The sequence below is a fragment of the Camellia sinensis genome, chromosome 1 (assembly GCF_055761805.1).
Source record: "Camellia sinensis isolate YWXY chromosome 1, ASM5576180v1, whole genome shotgun sequence".
In the NCBI taxonomy this organism is placed as follows: domain Eukaryota; kingdom Viridiplantae; phylum Streptophyta; class Magnoliopsida; order Ericales; family Theaceae; genus Camellia; species Camellia sinensis.
The window spans coordinates 231,926,965-231,946,533 of NC_138961.1; the positions used below are offsets into that span (position 1 = coordinate 231,926,965).

General features: G+C 35.4%; 1 protein-coding gene and 2 long non-coding RNA genes across 4 annotated transcripts; 1 reads left to right on the plus strand and 2 right to left on the minus strand.

Moving 5' to 3' along the window:
- Positions 1-1,549: 1,549 nt before the first annotated feature.
- On the plus strand, positions 1,550-5,703 carry LOC114317286 (uncharacterized). The gene is made up of 2 exons (XR_003648478.2): positions 1,550-1,694; positions 4,974-5,703. It is a non-coding gene; the product is annotated as an uncharacterized LOC114317286 (long non-coding RNA).
- Positions 5,704-7,649: 1,946 nt separating this feature from the next.
- On the minus strand, positions 7,650-10,131 carry LOC145804294 (putative serine/threonine-protein kinase PBL21). Of its 2 annotated transcripts, XR_014345928.1 has the most exons (6): positions 10,054-10,131; positions 9,155-9,218; positions 8,630-8,872; positions 8,432-8,548; positions 8,058-8,179; positions 7,650-7,952 (listed from the first exon to the last, which is right to left on the minus strand). XR_014345928.1 is itself a non-coding variant. In XM_082897990.1 (4 exons), the coding sequence occupies exons 1-4, from the start codon at positions 8,714-8,716 to the stop codon at positions 7,779-7,781; spliced, it is 471 nt and encodes a 156-aa protein (XP_082754116.1). In that variant the 5' UTR covers positions 8,717-8,872; the 3' UTR covers positions 7,650-7,778. The 2 variants fall into 2 exon arrangements, 1 of the variants encoding a protein (XP_082754116.1); XM_082897990.1 differs by lacking the exons at positions 9,155-9,218; positions 10,054-10,131 and having other exon boundaries at positions 8,432-8,519.
- Positions 10,132-16,425: 6,294 nt separating this feature from the next.
- LOC145804299 (uncharacterized) lies at positions 16,426-18,551 on the minus strand. The gene is made up of 3 exons (XR_014345932.1): positions 18,265-18,551; positions 17,550-17,627; positions 16,426-16,715 (listed from the first exon to the last, which is right to left on the minus strand). It is a non-coding gene; the product is annotated as an uncharacterized LOC145804299 (long non-coding RNA).
- Positions 18,552-19,569: the final 1,018 nt, after the last annotated feature.

The following is a 19,569-nucleotide window of genomic DNA, read 5'->3' on the forward strand; positions in this document are numbered from 1 at the left end:
TCTTCCCCTTTCTTTCCTTAAGTTCCTTTCCTTTCATTCCCTTTCTTTCACCCCAGCAAATTCTCTCTTTTATAGAGAGATAGCCATGGCCCCAAGCCATCAAGTTGCCACGTGTCGCATTTCCATCAATACGAAATTAATTCAAGCTTATCTCTAACCTTAACTTTAATACCTCACTCTCTCTTTTCACTATCAAAGACCCTCTCGACTTCCATGATTTTTTCTTCATTTTCTTCCTTTCTTTCCCTTTTCCTTCCTCTCTCTTTTCCCTTTTCCTTTCCCCGGATCACCTCCTCCTTATTTATAGGGAGGTGAACGTATCATTCAGCCAACACGTGGCCCGCATATCCCTCTCCAGATTTGATAATAAATTCATGGATTATTCTTATTTTTAATAAATATTTAAGATAATTACATTTTGGCCCAGTTTTCTATTATAACTACATAAATAAATTACACTCTATCGTATACTAACAGTAAATTAATTATTTATTTTATTACCACACCCATTATTATTATTATTATTAATATTATTATTTATTTATTCTTACTTTTATATTTATTTATTTACTATCTTTAATTTTAATTTGGCCCAACTAGTATTATAATTTCATATTTCTGTTAATTTGGCCCCAAATAATAATCCCTAATTAATCCCATATTTGATAATCCAATGCCAAATTAGATTCTGTATTTGTTATTATTTATTTAATAATATATTATCACATACAATCATAATACTAGTATAAAATTTAAGGGACAACTTAAATTTTCTTATTGTTACAATCTTCATTCCTTTTAAAAATTTCGTCCTCGAAATTTGTCATATGTGTAAACTATCCGCTGCGCACTCAGATAAATATATATTAGATGATTAATATGATTGAAAGTTTTAAAAATACTAATTTTGAAACTATTTTCCATCAGTGGAAAGTTCACGGATAAAAGAAATGGGAGCTCATCTCAAACTCGTTCAACTCTTGCATACGACTCTGTCATTTCACTTCTAGTCACTTGTTTGATCGTGTTCTCATTTTATTTTATTTTCGGAAATAAAACTAGTGAAAAGTTTTTAAAGGTACCGATTGTTTCTTATTTTAGGCCAAAACAATTTTTGACAACTAGACAGTGAGTTGTTTTTGATAATTTTTTTTTTGAGGTAATATTTTCTATCAGATTAATTATCTGATGTATATTTATCAGAGTGCGCAGCGGATAGCTTACACATATGACAAATTTTGAGGACGAAATTTTAAAAAGATGGAAGATTGTAACAATCCAGATTTTTAATTATTCTGTAAAATTTATACTAATATTATTTAATCATAGTTAGGAAAATATATGATTTATTTTGTATTATTATATATAATTTTGTAAAATAACATAATTATTAAGAATTTAGGAGTCAAAATATAAATAAATAACTAAGTTAAGCTTATCCCTTGAATAGGTTAGAGATAAGCTTGAATTAATTTCGTATTGATGGGAATGTGACATGTGGCAACTTGGCGGCTTGGGGCCATGGCTATCTCCCTATAAAAGAGAGAATTTGCTGGGTGAAAGAAAAGAAAGTAAGGGAAAAGGAAAAAGAGAGAGGAAGGAGAAGGGAAAGAAAGGAAGAAAATAAAGAAAAAATAATGGAAGTCGAGAGGGTTTTTTATAGTGGAAAGAAAGAGTGAGGTATTAAAGTTAAGGTAAGTTATATTATAACTTGAGTTACCATAATATATTTTACGTATGTTTTGACTTATCATATTTATTTTATATAAGTTATGTTTTATAAATTATTATAAATTATATTAATATTTTAATTATGTGGATTATTTCTGACCCCTGTTTAGTTAAAATGAAACTCATGGATATGTTTGTTTATATTTCAAAGAATATTTGACAATAACCTTATAAATAATTATATTTTGTAAGTACCACCATGGGAGTCTCACGACTTGGGGGACTTAAATAACCATTGGTCTCTGTTTGGTCACTTTGTGACCCTCTGTCTGTCATGAATCTATTGACCTTCTGATTTTTGGTGTGGAGCAAAGTGCTACACGGAGTTAAGTGCTACACTGTTCAGGAAGCCATCTCTAGAGTTCGTACGAGCCACCTCTTGAGTCTCATGTCTTGGGGGATTTAAATAACCATTAGCCTCTGTTTGGTCACCTTGTAGGCCTCTATTGTCATAGATCTATTGATCTCTGTTCTGTGTGGAGCAAAGTGCTATGAGGAGATAAGTGCAATACTATTGTGGGAGCCACCTCTATAATTCGTACGAGCCACCTATTGAATCCGTACCTCTGTTCTGACTGTCACTCCTATGACCTCTGTTCTGTTCTGTTTTGTTCGGTTCCGTAGTTATAGTTATTTATTTACATAATCTCAGCTTTGCTACTTAAATAATTATTTGTTCAGATTAAGTTATCTTAAATATTTTAGTTACATAACTATTCATGGTCATTTTGTGTCCCTTATATTCTTGGTATAATATTTCTCACTCTGCCATGTGCTTATAGCTGTTTACCAATTTTCAGGAAACAGTGCAATTCAGAAATAACTTTTAGAAAGTCTTAGATGCGGGGCTGCAGAATAGACACACACAACACTTTATGATATTTTTCTATGTAAATATCGGTATTTTTGGTCAATACATTTTGTAATAAAAATAGAAGTTCTGATGATTATTTTGATACCTTCACTTAAATATTATTTCCGTTCGCATTTATTAATTTGTTCAAGAATTGGCCGGAGGTAACTTCAGTTATTGACCATCACGATGCTTAAGCCTTGAGTACGTGGGTGCGAATCGTGACAGTCCTAGTGTAATTAACCCTTTTAGTTGTTACCGGAATGGCCAAGGCTCAAAAATGGAGCACAAAATTTTATCCTAGCTAACAAGAGCAGAAAGCTAGAAGATCCAGAAAAGTTAGTAGGATTCTTAAACCTTATTCTTGAATTAGCTTTGAACCTTCACCCTAGTAGGATCAGTATCTACTGAGAAAGCATAAGACAAGGCAGTTTACCCCTCACAAGGCCAATCTATACCCTAAAAGCGTTCAGGTGTAAGCTTCTCCAAACTAAATTTCTTTAATCTATTCTCCATGTATGTATATCATTGGCATGTAATAATAGTGAAGGAAAGACCGTTCAAAATGTTTTTGATGAAATGAACGATATTAATAAATTTGAAAAGATGAAGACAGTTAAATGCAGAATTAAATCCTTTGAAAAACAATAGTTAAAAGCATTATTGTGTACCAAAACTCAGGGTGCAACACTTCCAAGACATGGTATCTTGGGTATAACAGTTTAGTTGGTCTGTCTTGTCAGACCATTCAAATTTCCAGAAATATCATTAACCTAAATGGCTATAATGTTCACATAACAATAAAGCAGAGACAAATGAAAAGGAAAAAGGTATCATTGGACCTGTAGCCAACAAAAGAACATTTTTGGGTTACTTCATTGGAGGCCGCCTCTAATGGACTTCTTACTTGTGTAGTGTTTGTACAGAAAAGGATGTACGATGTTATCATCCAGTAGTTGCATCATGTGCAGAGCCATTAAGCCGATAATAAATTGGCCAACAACCACTTAGCACTTGGGTAATTCAATTAAGTCATTCATCTTCCTAGTGTCTTCTATTATAGGGGAGAAAACAAAGATATCAGGACACCATCCTTTTGATGTCATTGAAGTCACATGAAGACATGTACAGCAGTAATTAGAAACATTTGGAACAAAATAAAATATATACTGAACCTGTTTATATTTCATGGGCATCAATCATGCATATACACAAGTATTTCCCAACTGGGATGCTGAACCCTTCTTAGTTCTTATACCTCTATGCTGACAAACATATTGAACTTAAAATGGTTAAGCTGTCTGGAGCTCTAGGCAAGAGTAAGTGACAGGTTGGACATATATCTCATACCCTTAATCAACTGTAAGACACCGACTGCATAAAAAATAATCCATGACAGATGTATTAACCATTGATGTGGAATGTAAGGTTGTGGAACATTTCCTTTTTTTTCCCCTAAAAATCCTAATCCTATGAAACAAAGATAAAAGAATAAAAACTGTCAGCCGATTTTCCTCCCAAATAAGTGCAAGCTGCAAAAGTTGGATTTAAAAGTAATAAATAACTATACTATTTATTTTCTTTCATATACATATGCTTTGTAATTTTCCGACAATCTAACTTCTAAAATTTTAAATCATTTTTATCTCTCAAGTTTTAAATCATTACCTTCGTTATTCTATAGTTTTCATATATACCTTGCATTTTAGAATTTAATTCTAGATGGCTTTCAGAAAGGAAGGGCAAGGGGCAATCACATTTCAAGAAGCTCACGGCACTGTGGGGTCTTAGTTCAGATGCATGTGAAGAGGCTGGTTCCATTGTATGAACCCATGACGCCCACATCGCAATGGAGCAACCTTACCACTGTGCCAAGGCCCATCCTCAAATGATTTTCTAAAAATAAAACAAAACAATGTCGAAACAAATCAAAATAAAAAAATCTGAGAAAAAAGAAGCTCGATGTCATAATGCTAAACTGTCATATTACCTCCAATCAAAACTTCATCCCCAATTAAGATATGCCAAGGCAAAAGTTCAAAACAGTAAGACATAAATTAGTAATTTGTACTCATTCGTCATCAAATCGGCTTCTAAAATAAGGAAGTCCCCAAGACATCATGACTTTCCTACATAAAGTAATTGAGGTTAAGAGAGAACCTGTGCTGTTTCGCAACAATTAGCGAATTTGGAACAAAATAAATTTTAAAGTTCCAAGAACAAAGTTCTTTCCCAAGTGGTAAAAAACATTAATGAAGTGGAAGCATAAATAAATCTAGCAGTCGTTTATTACTGAATATAATCAGAGATTGAGAAACAGTACACCCTTCTTGCCCAACAGTACACCCTTTTTGGTTAAAACCTGTTTTCTGTGGCTTTAACTTTTCAGTTCAGGATTTTGTGTTTAATCTGAGGCAAATCAGGAAGTGCTTGGGAGGGTCTGCTACACCTACATAGTGATTCTGGTGTTGTGTGCTGTTCCTATTATTGTGGCTGCTGTATTGCTCTGGTGTTGGCTGCTGTATTGATTCTGGTATTGTGGCTGCTGTATTGGTGTATGTTGCTGTGTTGAGCTGGTGGTGTATGCTGTTCTGCTGGTGTTTGCTGTTCTGCTATGGTGAGTAGTGTGGTGTATGCTGTTCTGCTGGTGTTTGCTGTTCAGCTATGGGGCCTAGTTAGTGGGTGCTGTATTGCCCTGTTGGTGTATGCTGTTCTGCTATGGTGCCTAGTTGGTGGTCTGAATTGTGGGCTGAATTGTTCGGGAAGGCTATCTCTGTTATGGTGGTCGACTTCTGCTGTGGCTCCATTGTTTCAGTTGTTTAATGTAAGCAAAGCTTGTCAAAGTGGGGAAAAGTCAGTGCTTATCAGTCTTATTATCTGTTTTGGCTCCTGCCAGTTTATCTATCAGTTTGGTTTCTTAGTTCCAAGTTATAGACTAGTTCATCTATCTGTTTGTCTTTTATCTTGCTCTTTTTTGTTGGTTCCTCACCAACTGGAGCTTGGAGCTTTTTCTTAGCTCCAAGCTCGTCTTTATTGATGTAATATTTCATACTCTGTATGTTTCATCAATAAAGATTTTGTTTTTGCCGATCAAAAAAAAAAATAATAAAAAAGACAATCTAAACTGTTTGTCATAATTTAAAAAAGTCAAAAAGTCACTATCCTATTTAAGTTACATTATCTTATTTAGGGCACATCACCTCTCTACCACATCACTTCAAACCTAACCTATACCTAACTCATATTTCATAAAAAGTGAAAAAGTGTACTTATTTAGATCATCTCAAACCACCATCCCCTATGTAGGCAAAGGCATATAGAACATAAATGATTAATCATTTATTAACCTGGGAAAATTGGGTTAGTGGCCTTCACAGAGGCTCATAGATAGACAACAAAGAAAATTTCAATCCAGTGAATTGATGTAACTGACATGTATATCACGAAATTAACGAAACAAAAATCTAATTTCAATATTGATCTCATGCCTAAGAACCAGTAATTACCATTTATGGCCTTTCTACCGCAAAACTTTTTTCTTCCAATTAATAAGAATCCAAATTCAATTGCTCAAAAACGACAAGTAAACCCCAAAACGAAAAATCATAATCAAAGTGCTCATGTTTGTTTTCACATACATTGCCTAACTCAACTCTATCCCAAATAGTTGTTCTAAAAACTGGGAGGAAGGAAGGAACAAAGGAAGCACAAGGGCATTCTCATGGAGCTAACCTAGCACTGTAAGAACAATAAAAACTGCAACCTTGATTGATACGGTACAATTGAAAAAACATAAAATCTAGCTGGTAAATAGTTAATTGGTTTAAATACACTTTACTCCTTGTGGTTTAATCAAAAAATACATTACCTGCCTAAGTTTTAAAATATACACATAACACCCTTATAGTTTGGAGTGAATTGCAAAAGTAACAGGATCTATCTAAATTAACAATGTGTGTCTGACACACTCTGAATTATACGTATGGTGCAAAATATATTGAGAAAATGACACTTTTATCCTTCTTTTTATTTATTTATTTATTCTCTTCTTCATTACTCTTCTTCACTGCAACACCACCATGGTTTACTGTCCATCTACTTCATCACATCTCTCTCAATTCGTCCAACAACCCAAGGCCACGCAAACACCTTCCACCATTTCTAATCACAACATCCAACAGCACTACAACTATATATATATATATATATGTATATATATCTAGGTTCAAAAGCAAATCTCCAAACAAATTTGTGAAACGAATTGTATCCAATTGGAATTAAAGGAAACATTGTTTAATTAAAATTGCAAATTGTAATGCAAAGACTGGTAAGTCAATAAGTACACAAAGTTATTTAGAGACTACCCAAGACAAACAAAATGTTTTCAATTACATCTTACCCAACACTAAGTAGATTTACCAATGAGTGCACCGTAAGTTGGAATTGGGTTTTGGTTTGTGGTTGCTTCAGATAGGACAACCATGGCTTCTTCCATAAAATAAAATAATAAATAAATAAGAGAATAGTAAGCGCTGCAGAACGGTGAAAAAAACAGAAAGAGATTATGGTCATTGGATGTGCAAACAGCTGGTGATGTCGTGGGTTAAGCTCCAATACGATGAGAAAGATTGGATTGTGATGTCATACAAAAGAAAATTAAACAACAAAATAAGGGTAATTTAGACTTTTTGTAAAAGTTATCGACAGTGTTAGACTTTATATTTTACTCCGAATTACAATAAGGTTATGTTATGTGTATATTTTTAAATTACAAAGAGGTTATGTGTTTTTTGAGCTAAATCATACGAAGGTAAAGTGTAATTAATCCTAGTTAATTTTAAATTTTTTCCAAGAATTTACAACCCCCATTGAACAAAATAATGCAATCAATATATTTAGAACTAACATCGATTCCAAAAAATAAATAAATAAATAAAAGGAAATAATTTCATCATTTTAGACTTGAGGGTCTTGGTCTGTAGAAACAACAAATAATTCAAAATTTTGGAAAGAAAAACAAAATTTTACTCAAACTGCTATAGGAAAGTAACTCTAACAGCAAAACTTCTTAAAAGGTTTCAATTTTATTTCTAGGACATTGAGATAAAAAGTCTGAGTTAAAAAAAATCACTATGTAAGCATGTAAAAAATTAATAATGATGTCTAGCACATTCTGAAATGGTAGAATAAACAATCAAACAGCTGTCTTTTGAGTACAGAATAAAAACAAATGTAACAAACATTTAGAAGACTTGCAAATGTATGGATCCACATGGGCACAACGCCCCCAAAAATATTCCTTCGGAGGAATTCCACCAAACACTCCTCCAACAAGCATATTGAAGTTGAACAATATGGGATTGAAAGCCTACATGCCAAGATAACATAAAAGCTTTACAACTTTTTTCAAAAAGTTTTTCAAGAGAACATTAATACTAACACAGCAAAGGAGCAAAAAAAGGATAAGGCCTACCTTGTCAACCATTATATGATTTCCATCAACATTTCGAAGCAAGAGTACTCGCCTATGCAAAACTTCAAGAGTGTGTGCAAATCCAAGTGCTACCTTGATTCGAGCAATCCACTTAAAATCATCTAGAAATGTAAAATGGCTAGTAAATATACAATAAACAAACACAAATGATTCTATTTCAAGATTTTGGACCATAACACCGTGCCCAAGTAATAGTACAGTGGTCTATTGTTTTAACTGATCAAAATTTTCAATTTTTTTTTTAATTTTTGCCCGCAAAATCTTTTTAATCTTCTGAACAGATCAAGGTCTGAATAGGAAAAGGCATGCTAACTAGTGATTAAAAAAAAATCCAAACTAGATAATTAGATCACCTTGTATGAGTAGGTTTTCTACAGTATCAAGTGGTTGTAGCTGATATACAACACCCAACTGTCCATTTTCACAGCAATATCCAATCAACTTCACCAAGTTTGGAAGCCAATTCACGCCTGAATAAGTCAGTAACTTGATTTCATACCATCAAGCGCAATAAGAAACTGTGTCCAATCAAAGTCTTTTCAGCTACTTACTATCAAATGAGATTCTTGGGGCTTCCGATTGTACACACTTACAATCTTCCCAAATTTTAACTGTAACCTCTTGGGTTCCCAAACCATGTTGAATTTTGCCCGGAACACTTTTCCAAATTGGGTATCCCTGATAAAGTTTTTAGTGCTGAATCCCTTTGTGATTGTAACGACCCAATCTTGGCAAGGCAAAACCCTGCCAAGAGGGTGCACCTCAAACGCTATAGCACCTTTACACCACAATTCCTGTATAATTCATACATCACATCACCACATCACCAAAAATGCATAAGACCTTTCAATTTCCTAACATATATGAGATGATCTATTCAAAGACAAAAAGTATTATCATGCTACAAGATAGTTCCCAAGCATTTCCTCCCAAAAAAATATAATACATACTAATCACGAATCCATCAATACATCCAACTTCATAAGCAATATTTACAATCAACCTCCTTCATAAAAAAAAGGTAAGCTTACATCCTAGAATGACCCTAAGCAAAACCTCAACCACAAGATGCCCACCTGTGATCCTTCAAAAAATTTCTAGTCTTCCAAGTTGAGGCGAGCCACACAAAAGTCTATGAATCTGGAAAAAAATTATTTAAAAGAATGAGCTAAAGCCCAATGAGTATACCAATACCATGGAGTTATAAAACTTGCTCCTACCAATAGGGTTCAAAATAAAGATACTAAACATAAGAGCTTAATTGGACTTAAATTTATACAAAATAAAAATAAAAATGATGAAATACAATTTTCATAAAACGTTATCAAGATTTTTCCAAGGAATCTCATAAGGCAGAAAAAAAAAAAAAACATTTGGATAATGAAAGTAAACAAAAATATAACTTTTCAATACATTAAGATTTCCTGTCCATCATACAGTCCACTACATAGCCTTAGGGTCGCGTTACCTCGCGACTTAGGTGGTGACGGTACCGTTACCCAAAACATAATCATAGGAACATAGCTCATGTCATCGTAGCACTTCAATTCTTGTTTCAATGTTTCGGTCCCCAGGACCCCTTATACATACAACGACCCTTATGGTCCTTAAAACATTTCGGTCCCCAGGACCCCAAAGCATTTTGGCCCTTGTGGCCCCAAAGGCTATATTCGGTTATATGATCAATAAAATAAATACCCTCACATAACATTTCACTGTCATTCAATCATCATAATCATAAAATTTGAAAGACTCAACTTAAATAAATTCTCATAAAAAAAAATTAATGCTTCATTATACAAATGAAATCATATCTTTATTAAAACTCAACCCTTGGCCTCAATAAATTTATAGATTTTCTTTTTATACATATATCATGATGAAATGTATCATTCACTTCCTTTAATTCAAAAATTATTTTCAAACTTTGTAATAAAGATAGAGGTAAGGTAATTTCCATGGTAAGTATACTCACCTCAAAAAATAGCAAAAGTGTAGATTTGAAACTCTACAAATTAATTTCCAAGAGGTGTAGATATGCCTTCTTCCAATCCTAACAATTAGTAAATAGGATCTCAAATTAGGAAAAGCTTTCAATAAAAATTACAACATCTACAAAAATGATCCTAAATAAAATTATGCTAAGGAATGGCAAGCTAAAGAACTCCTCCAACTTTAAGTCACCCAAACAAATAACTTATCCAATCTCCATAACACCCATCCTTTGAACATCTTTGAGTTAGTAACTTTTTAAATATCCAAATCAATTTATATGCACAATACCACCATCAATTTACTACAAAAGTCAAAAAATCAACATTTTTGTATAAACTCAACAACTTAAGTAAAATCTCTTCAATCACTTATAAAATTCCTCCATAGAACATAGAGATACCCAATCCACCATTTATCAAATCAATTTCAACATATAAATTCCCTAACACCAAAATCCCCAATTTTTACATCACATTCAAACCCTAGATTAACCCAAAATCTTAATCTCCAAATCAACCATCAAATTGACCATTTTTTTTTTTAACATCTAAAATATTCATGGAAACTAATTGAGAGTATAAAAATTCAACAATCAAACCCCAAATCATAATAGATCTAAAACACAAAAATTTCATCATCTCTAACTCAAAATATGTAAAACCTTAAACTAAACTTTTAGAGAAAAATTCTTACCAATTACAAGCCTCTAATCCATCAAGAAAATAAACCCCATGCTTTGATTCTTCAAAAGATTAAGAAAAAATCTAGAGTTGGTGCTTCTATTGTGTTGTTTTCGGATGGATCTAAGGAGTGGCCGACCGGACCCTTTTTCCGGCGAGATAAGGTGGCCGGAGGTGGTGGAGATGGTGGGTTAAGGTGGTGGTGTAAGGGTGGAGCAAAGGTGTGGTGTTTGGCCTCCAAGAAAGTAAAGGAAAATGAGAGAGAAAGTAGAGAGAAGTTAGAGAATGAAGAATGAAGACAATGAAGAAAAAAAAATCTGCACTTCTATTTTTTTTTTTTTTTTTGTGTTGAAATGGGGTGTTTGGTCACACCTACATCAAGTTTGGAGTTGGGTTTAGATATCCTAAATGGAGTTTAACATAAGAGTGTGTTTGGCTCTAGATGAAAAGTTGGGAATATTATAATTCTACCCCCCTAAAGGAAAATTTCGTCCACGAAATTTATTCGTTTGTTTAGTCTAGTTCATACCTTGAAAAAGATGTGGATATCGAATTTTCATATCATCCTCCCGCTCCCAAGTAGCTTCCTCCAAAGCATGATTTTTCCACAATACCTTTACTAGTGGTATGGTCTTGGAACGTAGTACTTGATCCTTCATGTCCACAATCTCTATGGCTTCCTCTTCATAAGACAAATCATCCTTGAGTTGGATTGGTTGGAAGTCTAACACGTGTGATGGGTCAGGTATGTACTTCTTCAACGTGGATACATGAAACACATTGTGAATGCGAGATAGACTAGGTGGTAAGGCCAAACGATAAGCAGTCTTGCCAATGTGCTCTAGTATCTCAAATGGCCCAATATACCTTGGACTTAGTTTGCCTTTCTTACCAAATCGCATCACTCCCTTCCATGGCGGGATTCGTAAAAATACATGATCTCCCACTTGAAATTCCAAATCCCTCCTCCGATTATCTGCATAGCTCTTTTGTCTACTTTGAGCCGCCTTCAACCTTTCTCGAATAATATGCACTTTATTGGTAGTAATTTGAACAATCTCTGGCCCTAACAATTTTCTCTCTCCAACCTCATCCCAACATACGGGAGTTCTACATCTTCGCCCATATAAAGCTTCATAGGGAGCCATTCCAATACTTGATTGATAACTATTATTGTATGCAAATTCTATTAAGGTCAAGTGTTCATCCCAACTACCTCGAAAATCTAGGACACAAGCTCTCAACATGTCTTCTAAAGTTTGAATTGTCCTCTCGGATTGCCCGTCGGTTTGGGGGTGAAAAGCTGTACTGAATCTCAATTTAGTACCCAAGGCATTTTGAAGACTAGGCCAAAAGTGGGATGTGAAGCGCGAGTCTCTGTCTGAAACAATAGATACCGGCACACCATGCAATCTCACAATTTCATCCACATAAATTTTTGCTAATCGATCAAGTGAAAAGTTTTTCTTAGTAGCCAAAAAGTGTGCAGATTTGGTCAACCTATCTACAACAACCCAAATAGAGTCATGCCCCTTATGTGTGCGAGGCAGGCCCGAAACAAAATCCATGGCAATAGGCTCCCATTTCCATTCAGGTATAGGAAGAGGTTGAAGTAAACCAGCTGGGCGTTGATGCTCTGTTTTAATCTACTGACATACCAAACACCTTGACACAAATTCTGCTATCTCTCTCTTCATATTTGGCCACCAATAACTTTCTCTTAAATTTCGATACATCTTTGTACTCTCCGGATGCATTGCATAAGGTGAATTATGGGCCTCATCTAATATCTCCCTTTTAATCTCGGGCTCATTTGGAACACATAACCGATTTTTAAACATCAACACACCATCTTCTTTAATAATAAAGTCTGACAGAGTACCATCTTTCACTCGAGCTCGGGTCTTCTCCAAAATTGAGTCTTTCCCTTGGGCTTCTCGAATGCGATCCACTAACAAAGGTCTCACTTTAATTGTAGCTAACAAGGATCCCCACTTCCCAACTGCTAGATCAACTCCAATAGATTTTATTTCATGTAAGAGACTAAATTGAATGCCCTGAATGTGAGTTAATTTCCCTGTAGATTTTCGGCTAAGAGCATCGGCCACCAAATTAGCTTTTCCTGGGTGATAATTAATGGTGCAGTCATAGTCCTTAATCAGTTCAACCCATCTCCTTTGCCTCAAATTTAAATCTCTCTGTGTGAATAAATATTTCAAACTCTTATGATCAGTATATATCTCACATTTTTCCCCGTATAAATAATGTCTCCACAACTTTAAAGCAAAAACAATCGCTGCGAGCTCTAAATCATGGGTGGGATAATTGCGTTCATGGTTCTTCAATTGTCTAGATGCATAGGCCACTACCTTTCCATGTTGCATCAACACACAACCGAGCCCTTGATGAGAGGCGTCACTATAAACAATAAATCCTTCACCACATAACGGAATAGTAAGCACTGGGGCAGAAGTTAATCGCTTCTTTAATTCTTGAAAACTCTTTTCACAATTCTCCGTCCACTCAAATTTGGTATTCTTATGGGTCAAATGTGTTAATGGTGCCGCAATCAATGAAAACCCCTCTACAAATCTACGGTAGTAGCCTGCCAACCCTAAAAAGCTCTTCACCTCGGTCACGTTAGTAGGACGATCCCAATTCACCACAGCCTCTATTTTCTTCGGATCCACAAAAATACCTTCACCCGAAATCACATGCCCCAAAAATACGACACGATCTAACCAAAACTCACATTTGCTAAACTTCGCATACAACTTCTTTTCTCGTAAAGTCTGCAATACCACCCGCAAGTGTTGTTGATGATCCTCTTGACTCTTGGAATAAACAAGTATGTCATCAATAAATACAATCACAAATTGGTCAAGGTATGGTTGGAACACTCTATTCATAAGGTCCATAAATGCGGCGGGGGCATTAGTTAGACCAAAAGGCATAACAAGAAATTCATAATGGCCGTAGCGAGTTCGAAAAGTAGTTTTCGGTATGTCTTCTTCCTTAATCTTAAGTTGGTGATACCCTGATCTGAGATCGATTTTGGAGAACACACATGCTCCCTGAAGTTGATCAAACAAATCATCTATATGAGGCAAAGGATATTTATTACGCACTGTGACCTTATTCAACTGCCGATAGTCAATGCACAATCTCATGGTGCCATCTTTTTTCTTCACAAATAACACAGGTGATCCCCAAGGCGAGACACTTGGCCTAATGAAGCCTTTATCCAATAACTCTTGCAATTGTATCTTAAGCTCCTTAAGTTCCATTGGGGCCATACGGTAAGGTGCACTAGAAATTGGGGCAGTTCCAGGAATTAAGTCAATAGCAAACTCAATTTCTCGATCTGGGGGTAATCCAGGTAGTTCATCAGGAAAAACATCTATGAAGTCACACACAATTGGTATATCCTCCAATCTTGGACCACTAAATTCAGAGTCAATCACATAGGCTAAGTATCCTTGGCACCCATTCTTAAGCATTTTTCTAGCGGTAATAGCAGAAATAACATAAGATGGGGACGCACATCGATCTCCACAAAATCTAAATTCAGGTTCCCCAAAATTGGAAAATACTACCTCTTTCCTATAACAATCCACCGAAGCATGGTAAGAAGCCAACCAATCCATTCCCAAAATCAAATCAAAATCAAGCATCTCTAAAGGCAATAAATCCGCTACCATCTCCCTATCTCCCAACTGTAATACACAACCTCGATATACCTCCTTAATTATAACACAATCCCCAATAGGAGTAGTAATGGATAAGCAATAGCCTAGAGGTTCAATAGGTTTATCAGCATGCAAAGAAAATGATAGAGATACAAAAGAATGTGTAGAACCCGGATCAATAAGTACATGTGCCTCCCTACTGAACACATAAATAATACCTGTTACCACCTCTGGATTAGCCTGAGCATCCCGCTAAGTCAAAGCAAAAACTCTCCCCTGCGAGGTTTGTCTATCGGATTGAACACCTCCTTTATTCTGCTTGCCAAACCTAGTCCCAACCTGACCTCCTCCTCGGCTTCCCCCTCGGCCGGCACCTGAAATTTTATTACTACCAACTCCAGTACTAGCAGATGAAGCAGTTCATGTGTAATCCCTAGCCAAATGTCCGGGTTGTCCGCAATTGAAGCAAGCTCGTGTATCTCCCAAATTAGTCATTTTAGGAACTGTGCAATCTTTCACCAAATGGCCCTTCTGGCCACAACGAAAACACAAGTCGGTACCAGCATGACAAACACCTGTATGTGCCCGCCCACATTGCTTGCAAACAGTTCGAGTAAACTGAGATGATGTCCCACTAGACTGTCCATGACGCTGATTAGAAATGCTTTGGGTTGGGGTGGGATGCTCTCTATTTTTTTGATATGCACTAGAGCTCTTGACTGAACCATAACCATGACCACCTCTCTTTGACGGTCTATTAGATGTGTTCTCATGATGGGATGAACTAAGGTGGCGCTTCTTCTGTTGTTCCACTAACTTCATTTCTATGGCATCTTTCTCAGCTGTTAAGGCTTTATCAACCAAGGTCAAATAGTTAGTTATTCCCAATACTCGGATACGAGATTTGATGTCCAAATCCAACCCATCTGTAAAACGACGACATTTGACCTCCTTATCATCCACAAACGAAGGGGCAAAACGAGATAAAGAAATGAACTTAGCTTCATATTGAGCTACAGTCAAATCCCCTTGCTCTAGACGAAGGAACTCTCTCTCTTTTTCATACCGATAGGTAGCTGGAAAGTACTTGTCATTGAAAACCTTAGTGAATTGGTTCCAGGTCAATCCTCCGGTGCCACTTGCTGTAAGTAGGCGTTGGGTGGCCTCCCACCAATATTCAGCCTCCTCCACCAGCATAAAACTAGCAAGTGCAACTCGCTGCTCGTCTGATACTTCCATCACAGAAAATATCTGCTCTACCCTCCTTAACCAGGCCTCTGCCTCCATAGGATTGGGCGATCCAGAAAATGATGGAGCCCCAACTTCTTAAACCTCTCAATTGCGGTGAGGCGGTTCTCTGTAGGTTGCACAAATGGCCTAGACTGTGCTGCATTCTGTTGTTCAAGGATGTGAGTTTGCCTCTCCGCTAGGCTAGTCATTGACTCTAAAAGGCGCTGCACACTAGGGTCTAAAAATGCTGGAGCTGCGTCAGCCCTTGGTGGTACGACTCTATCTGAATGTCCCACTTCTGGATTGGCACTTAACTCTTGAGTTTGCTCATTATGCGATTCATGTTCAATCTCTTCTTCCTGAACCCGAGGTGGAACTTCATTTCCAACACTAAGATGTGGCTCTCGCTCAGCCTCAAGTACTTCCATAAGGGGGCGACTCTTATGAACTTTTCGCCTTGCCATACGCGCCTGTATAACAAGACAATTAAAACTTAGAATACTGGATCGCTATTAAACATCATCACTAATCGAATTACTAACTACAATACCCTATCAACTTTAATTCTAAAGTAACTAGTCTACAGATTCATAACCTAATGCTCTGATACCAAAAATGTAACGACCCAATCTTGGCAAGGCAAAACCCTGCCAAGAGGGTGCACCTCAAACGCTATAGCACCTTTACACCACAATTCCTGTATAATTCATACATCACATCACCACATCACCAAAAATGCATAAGACCTTTCAATTTCCTAACATATATGAGATGATCTATTCAAAGACAAAAAGTATTATCATGCTACAAGATAGTTCCCAAGCATTTCCTCCCAGAAAAATATAATACATACTAATCATGAATCCATCAATACATCCAACTTCATAAGCAATATTTACAATCAACCTCCTTCATAAAAAAAAGGTAAGCTTACATCCTAGAATGACCCTAAGCAAAACCTCAACCACAAGATGCCCACCTGTGATCCTTCAAAAAATTTCTAGTCTTCCAAGTTGAGGCGAGCCACACAAAAGTCTATGAATCTGGAAAAAAATTATTTAAAAGAATGAGCTAAAGCCCAATGAGTATACCAATACCATGGAGTTATAAAACTTGCTCCTACCAATAGGGTTCAAAATAAAGATACTAAACATAAGAGCTTAATTGGACTTAAATTTATACAAAATAAAAATAAAAATGATGAAATACAATTTTCATAAAACGTTATCAAGATTTTCCCAAGGAATCTCATAAGGCAGAAAAAAAAAAAAACATTTGGATAATGAAAGTAAACAAAAATATAACTTTTCAATACATTAAGATTTCCTGTCCATCATACAATCCACTACATAGCCTTAGGGTCGCGTTACCTCGCGACTTAGGTGGTGACGGTACCATTACCCAAAACATAATCATAGGAACATAGCTCATGTCATCGTAGCACTTCAATTCTTGTTTCAATGTTTCGGTCCCCAGGACCCCTTATACATACAACGACCCTTATGGTCCTTAAAACATTTCGGTCCCCAGGACCCCAAAGCATTTTGGCCCTTGTGGCCCCAAAGGCTATATTCGGTTATATGATCAATAAAATAAATACCCTCACATAACATTTCACTGTCATTCAATCATCATAATCATAAAATTTGAAAGACTCAACTTAAATAAATTCTCATAAAAAAAAATTAATGCTTCATTATACAAATGAAATCATATCTTTATTAAAACTCAACCCTTGGCCTCAATAAATTTATAGATTTTCTTTTTATACATATATCATGATGAAATGTATCATTCACTTCCTTTAATTCAAAAATTATTTTCAAACTTTGTAATAAAGATAGAGGTAAGGTAATTTCCATGGTAAGTATACTCACCTCCAAAAATAGCAAAAGTGTAGATTTGAAACTCTACAAATTAATTTCCAAGAGGTGTAGAGATGCCTTCCTCCAATCCTAACAATTAGTAAATAGGATCTCAAATTAGGAAAAGCTTTCAATAAAAATTACAACATCTACAAAAATTATCCTAAATAAAATTATGCTAAGGAATGGCAAGCTAAAGAACTCCTCCAACTTTAAGTCACCCAAACAAATAACTTATCCAATCTCCATAACACCCATCCTTTGAACATCTTTGAGTTAGTAACTTTTTAAATATCCAAATCAATTTATATGCACAATACCACCATCAATTTACTACAAAAGTCAAAAAATCAACATTTTTGTATAAACTCAACAACTTAAGTAAAATCTCTTCAATCACTTATAAAATTCCTCCATAGAACATAGAGATACCCAATCCACCATTTATCAAATCAATTTCAACATATAAATTCCCTAACACCAAAATCCCCAATTTTTACATCACATTCAAACCCTAGATTAACCCAAAATCTTAATCTCCAAATCAACCATCAAATTGACCATTTTTTTTTTTTTAACATCTAAAATATTCATGGAAACTAATTGAGAGTATAAAAATTCAACAATCAAACCCCAAATCATAATAGATCTAAAACACAAAAATTTCATCATCTCTAACTCAAAATATGTAAAACCTTAAACTAAACTTTTAGAGAAAAATTCTTACCAATTACAAGCCTCTAATCCATCAAGAAAATAAACCCCATGCTTTGATTCTTCAAAAGATTAAGAAAAAATCTAGAGTTGGTGCTTCTATTGTGTTGTTTTCGGATGGATCTAAGGAGTGGCCGACCGGACCCTTTTTCCGGCGAGATAAGGTGGCCGGAGGTGGTGGAGATGGTGGGTTAAGGTGGTGGTGTAAGGGTGGAGCAAAGGTGTGGTGTTTGGCCTCCAAGAAAGTAAAGGAAAATGAGAGAGAAAGTAGAGAGAAGTTAGAGAATGAAGAATGAAGACAATGAAGAAAAAAAAATCTGCACTTCTATTTTTTTTTTTTTTTTTTTGTGTTGAAATGGGGTGTTTGGTCACACCTACATCAAGTTTGGAGTTGGGTTTAGATATCCTAAATGGAGTTTAACATAAGAGTGTGTTTGGCTCTAGATGAAAAGTTGGGAATATTATAGTGATAGACTCCAGCTCTTCATAGGTGTACACATCCAAACCACTAGCGGATTCCATACCTTCAAAGCCATACGTGGAGGTAAGACAACGTTGATGTGCAAGCACACAAAATGAACTAATACAGAAATCAAAATTTGGGACAAACAAAGTTTCTGGGGAGCTTTCTTATAATTTATTTCTTTGTACTGCCATTTCAAAGTAAAGTTCACACTTTTTAAAGAATCATAAAGATGACATGTACCAACCTTATCCTCAGTTGAGCCAAACTAGAGAGAAGCACTGAAATTCAACATACTTGACACATTTACTTTGGTTTCTGTAAATAACAACAATTATCTATACTACTATAAGAGTGACTCTCACTGCTGGAAATTGGATTTTTAGTGGCATTTAAAAAACGCCGCTATAATTATAAAAAACGCCGCTAATTCTTTTGGGGCGTTTAGTACCAAACGTTGAAGATGCGACTGTCGCTATAACTTTGTGACGTTTTAAAAACACCGTGATATTAGTATAAGAGGCGTTTTAAGAAACATAGCCAAATGTCCTACGATACACACGCTGACGTCACCAACGATATTTAGCGACATTTTGGAAATGCCGTCGTATCTGTTTTAAAAAATATGACCGCTAGTATTTAGGGTTTAGGAGGCATTTGTAGAAACACCGTCATATCCCCTCTTCTTTTTTTTTTCTTTTAAATTGTGCTAATTTTATTTGATTGAATTAAAAAAATACCTGTAATAAAACTGACATATAAAATATTAACTCTCATTCAAATAACAACTGAAACATTAATTCATTTTCTTATTCAATTAATATCCAACTCTCATTCAAATACTTGTAATAAATA

What these genes read in the sequence shown, in the direction of transcription:
- LOC145804294 (XM_082897990.1), bottom strand. Translation starts at nt 8,716, where the DNA reads ATGGTTTGGGAACCCAAGAGGTTACAGTTAAAATTTGGGAAGATTGTA. An exon ending in CCCAAGAATCTCATTTGATA is followed by an intron (nt 8,520 to 8,629) that starts GTAAGTAGCTGA and finishes AACTTGGTGAAG; the next exon opens with TTGATTGGATATTGCTGTGA. An exon ending in AGAAAACCTACTCATACAAG is followed by an intron (nt 8,180 to 8,431) that starts GTGATCTAATTA and finishes TTACATTTCTAG; the next exon opens with ATGATTTTAAGTGGATTGCT.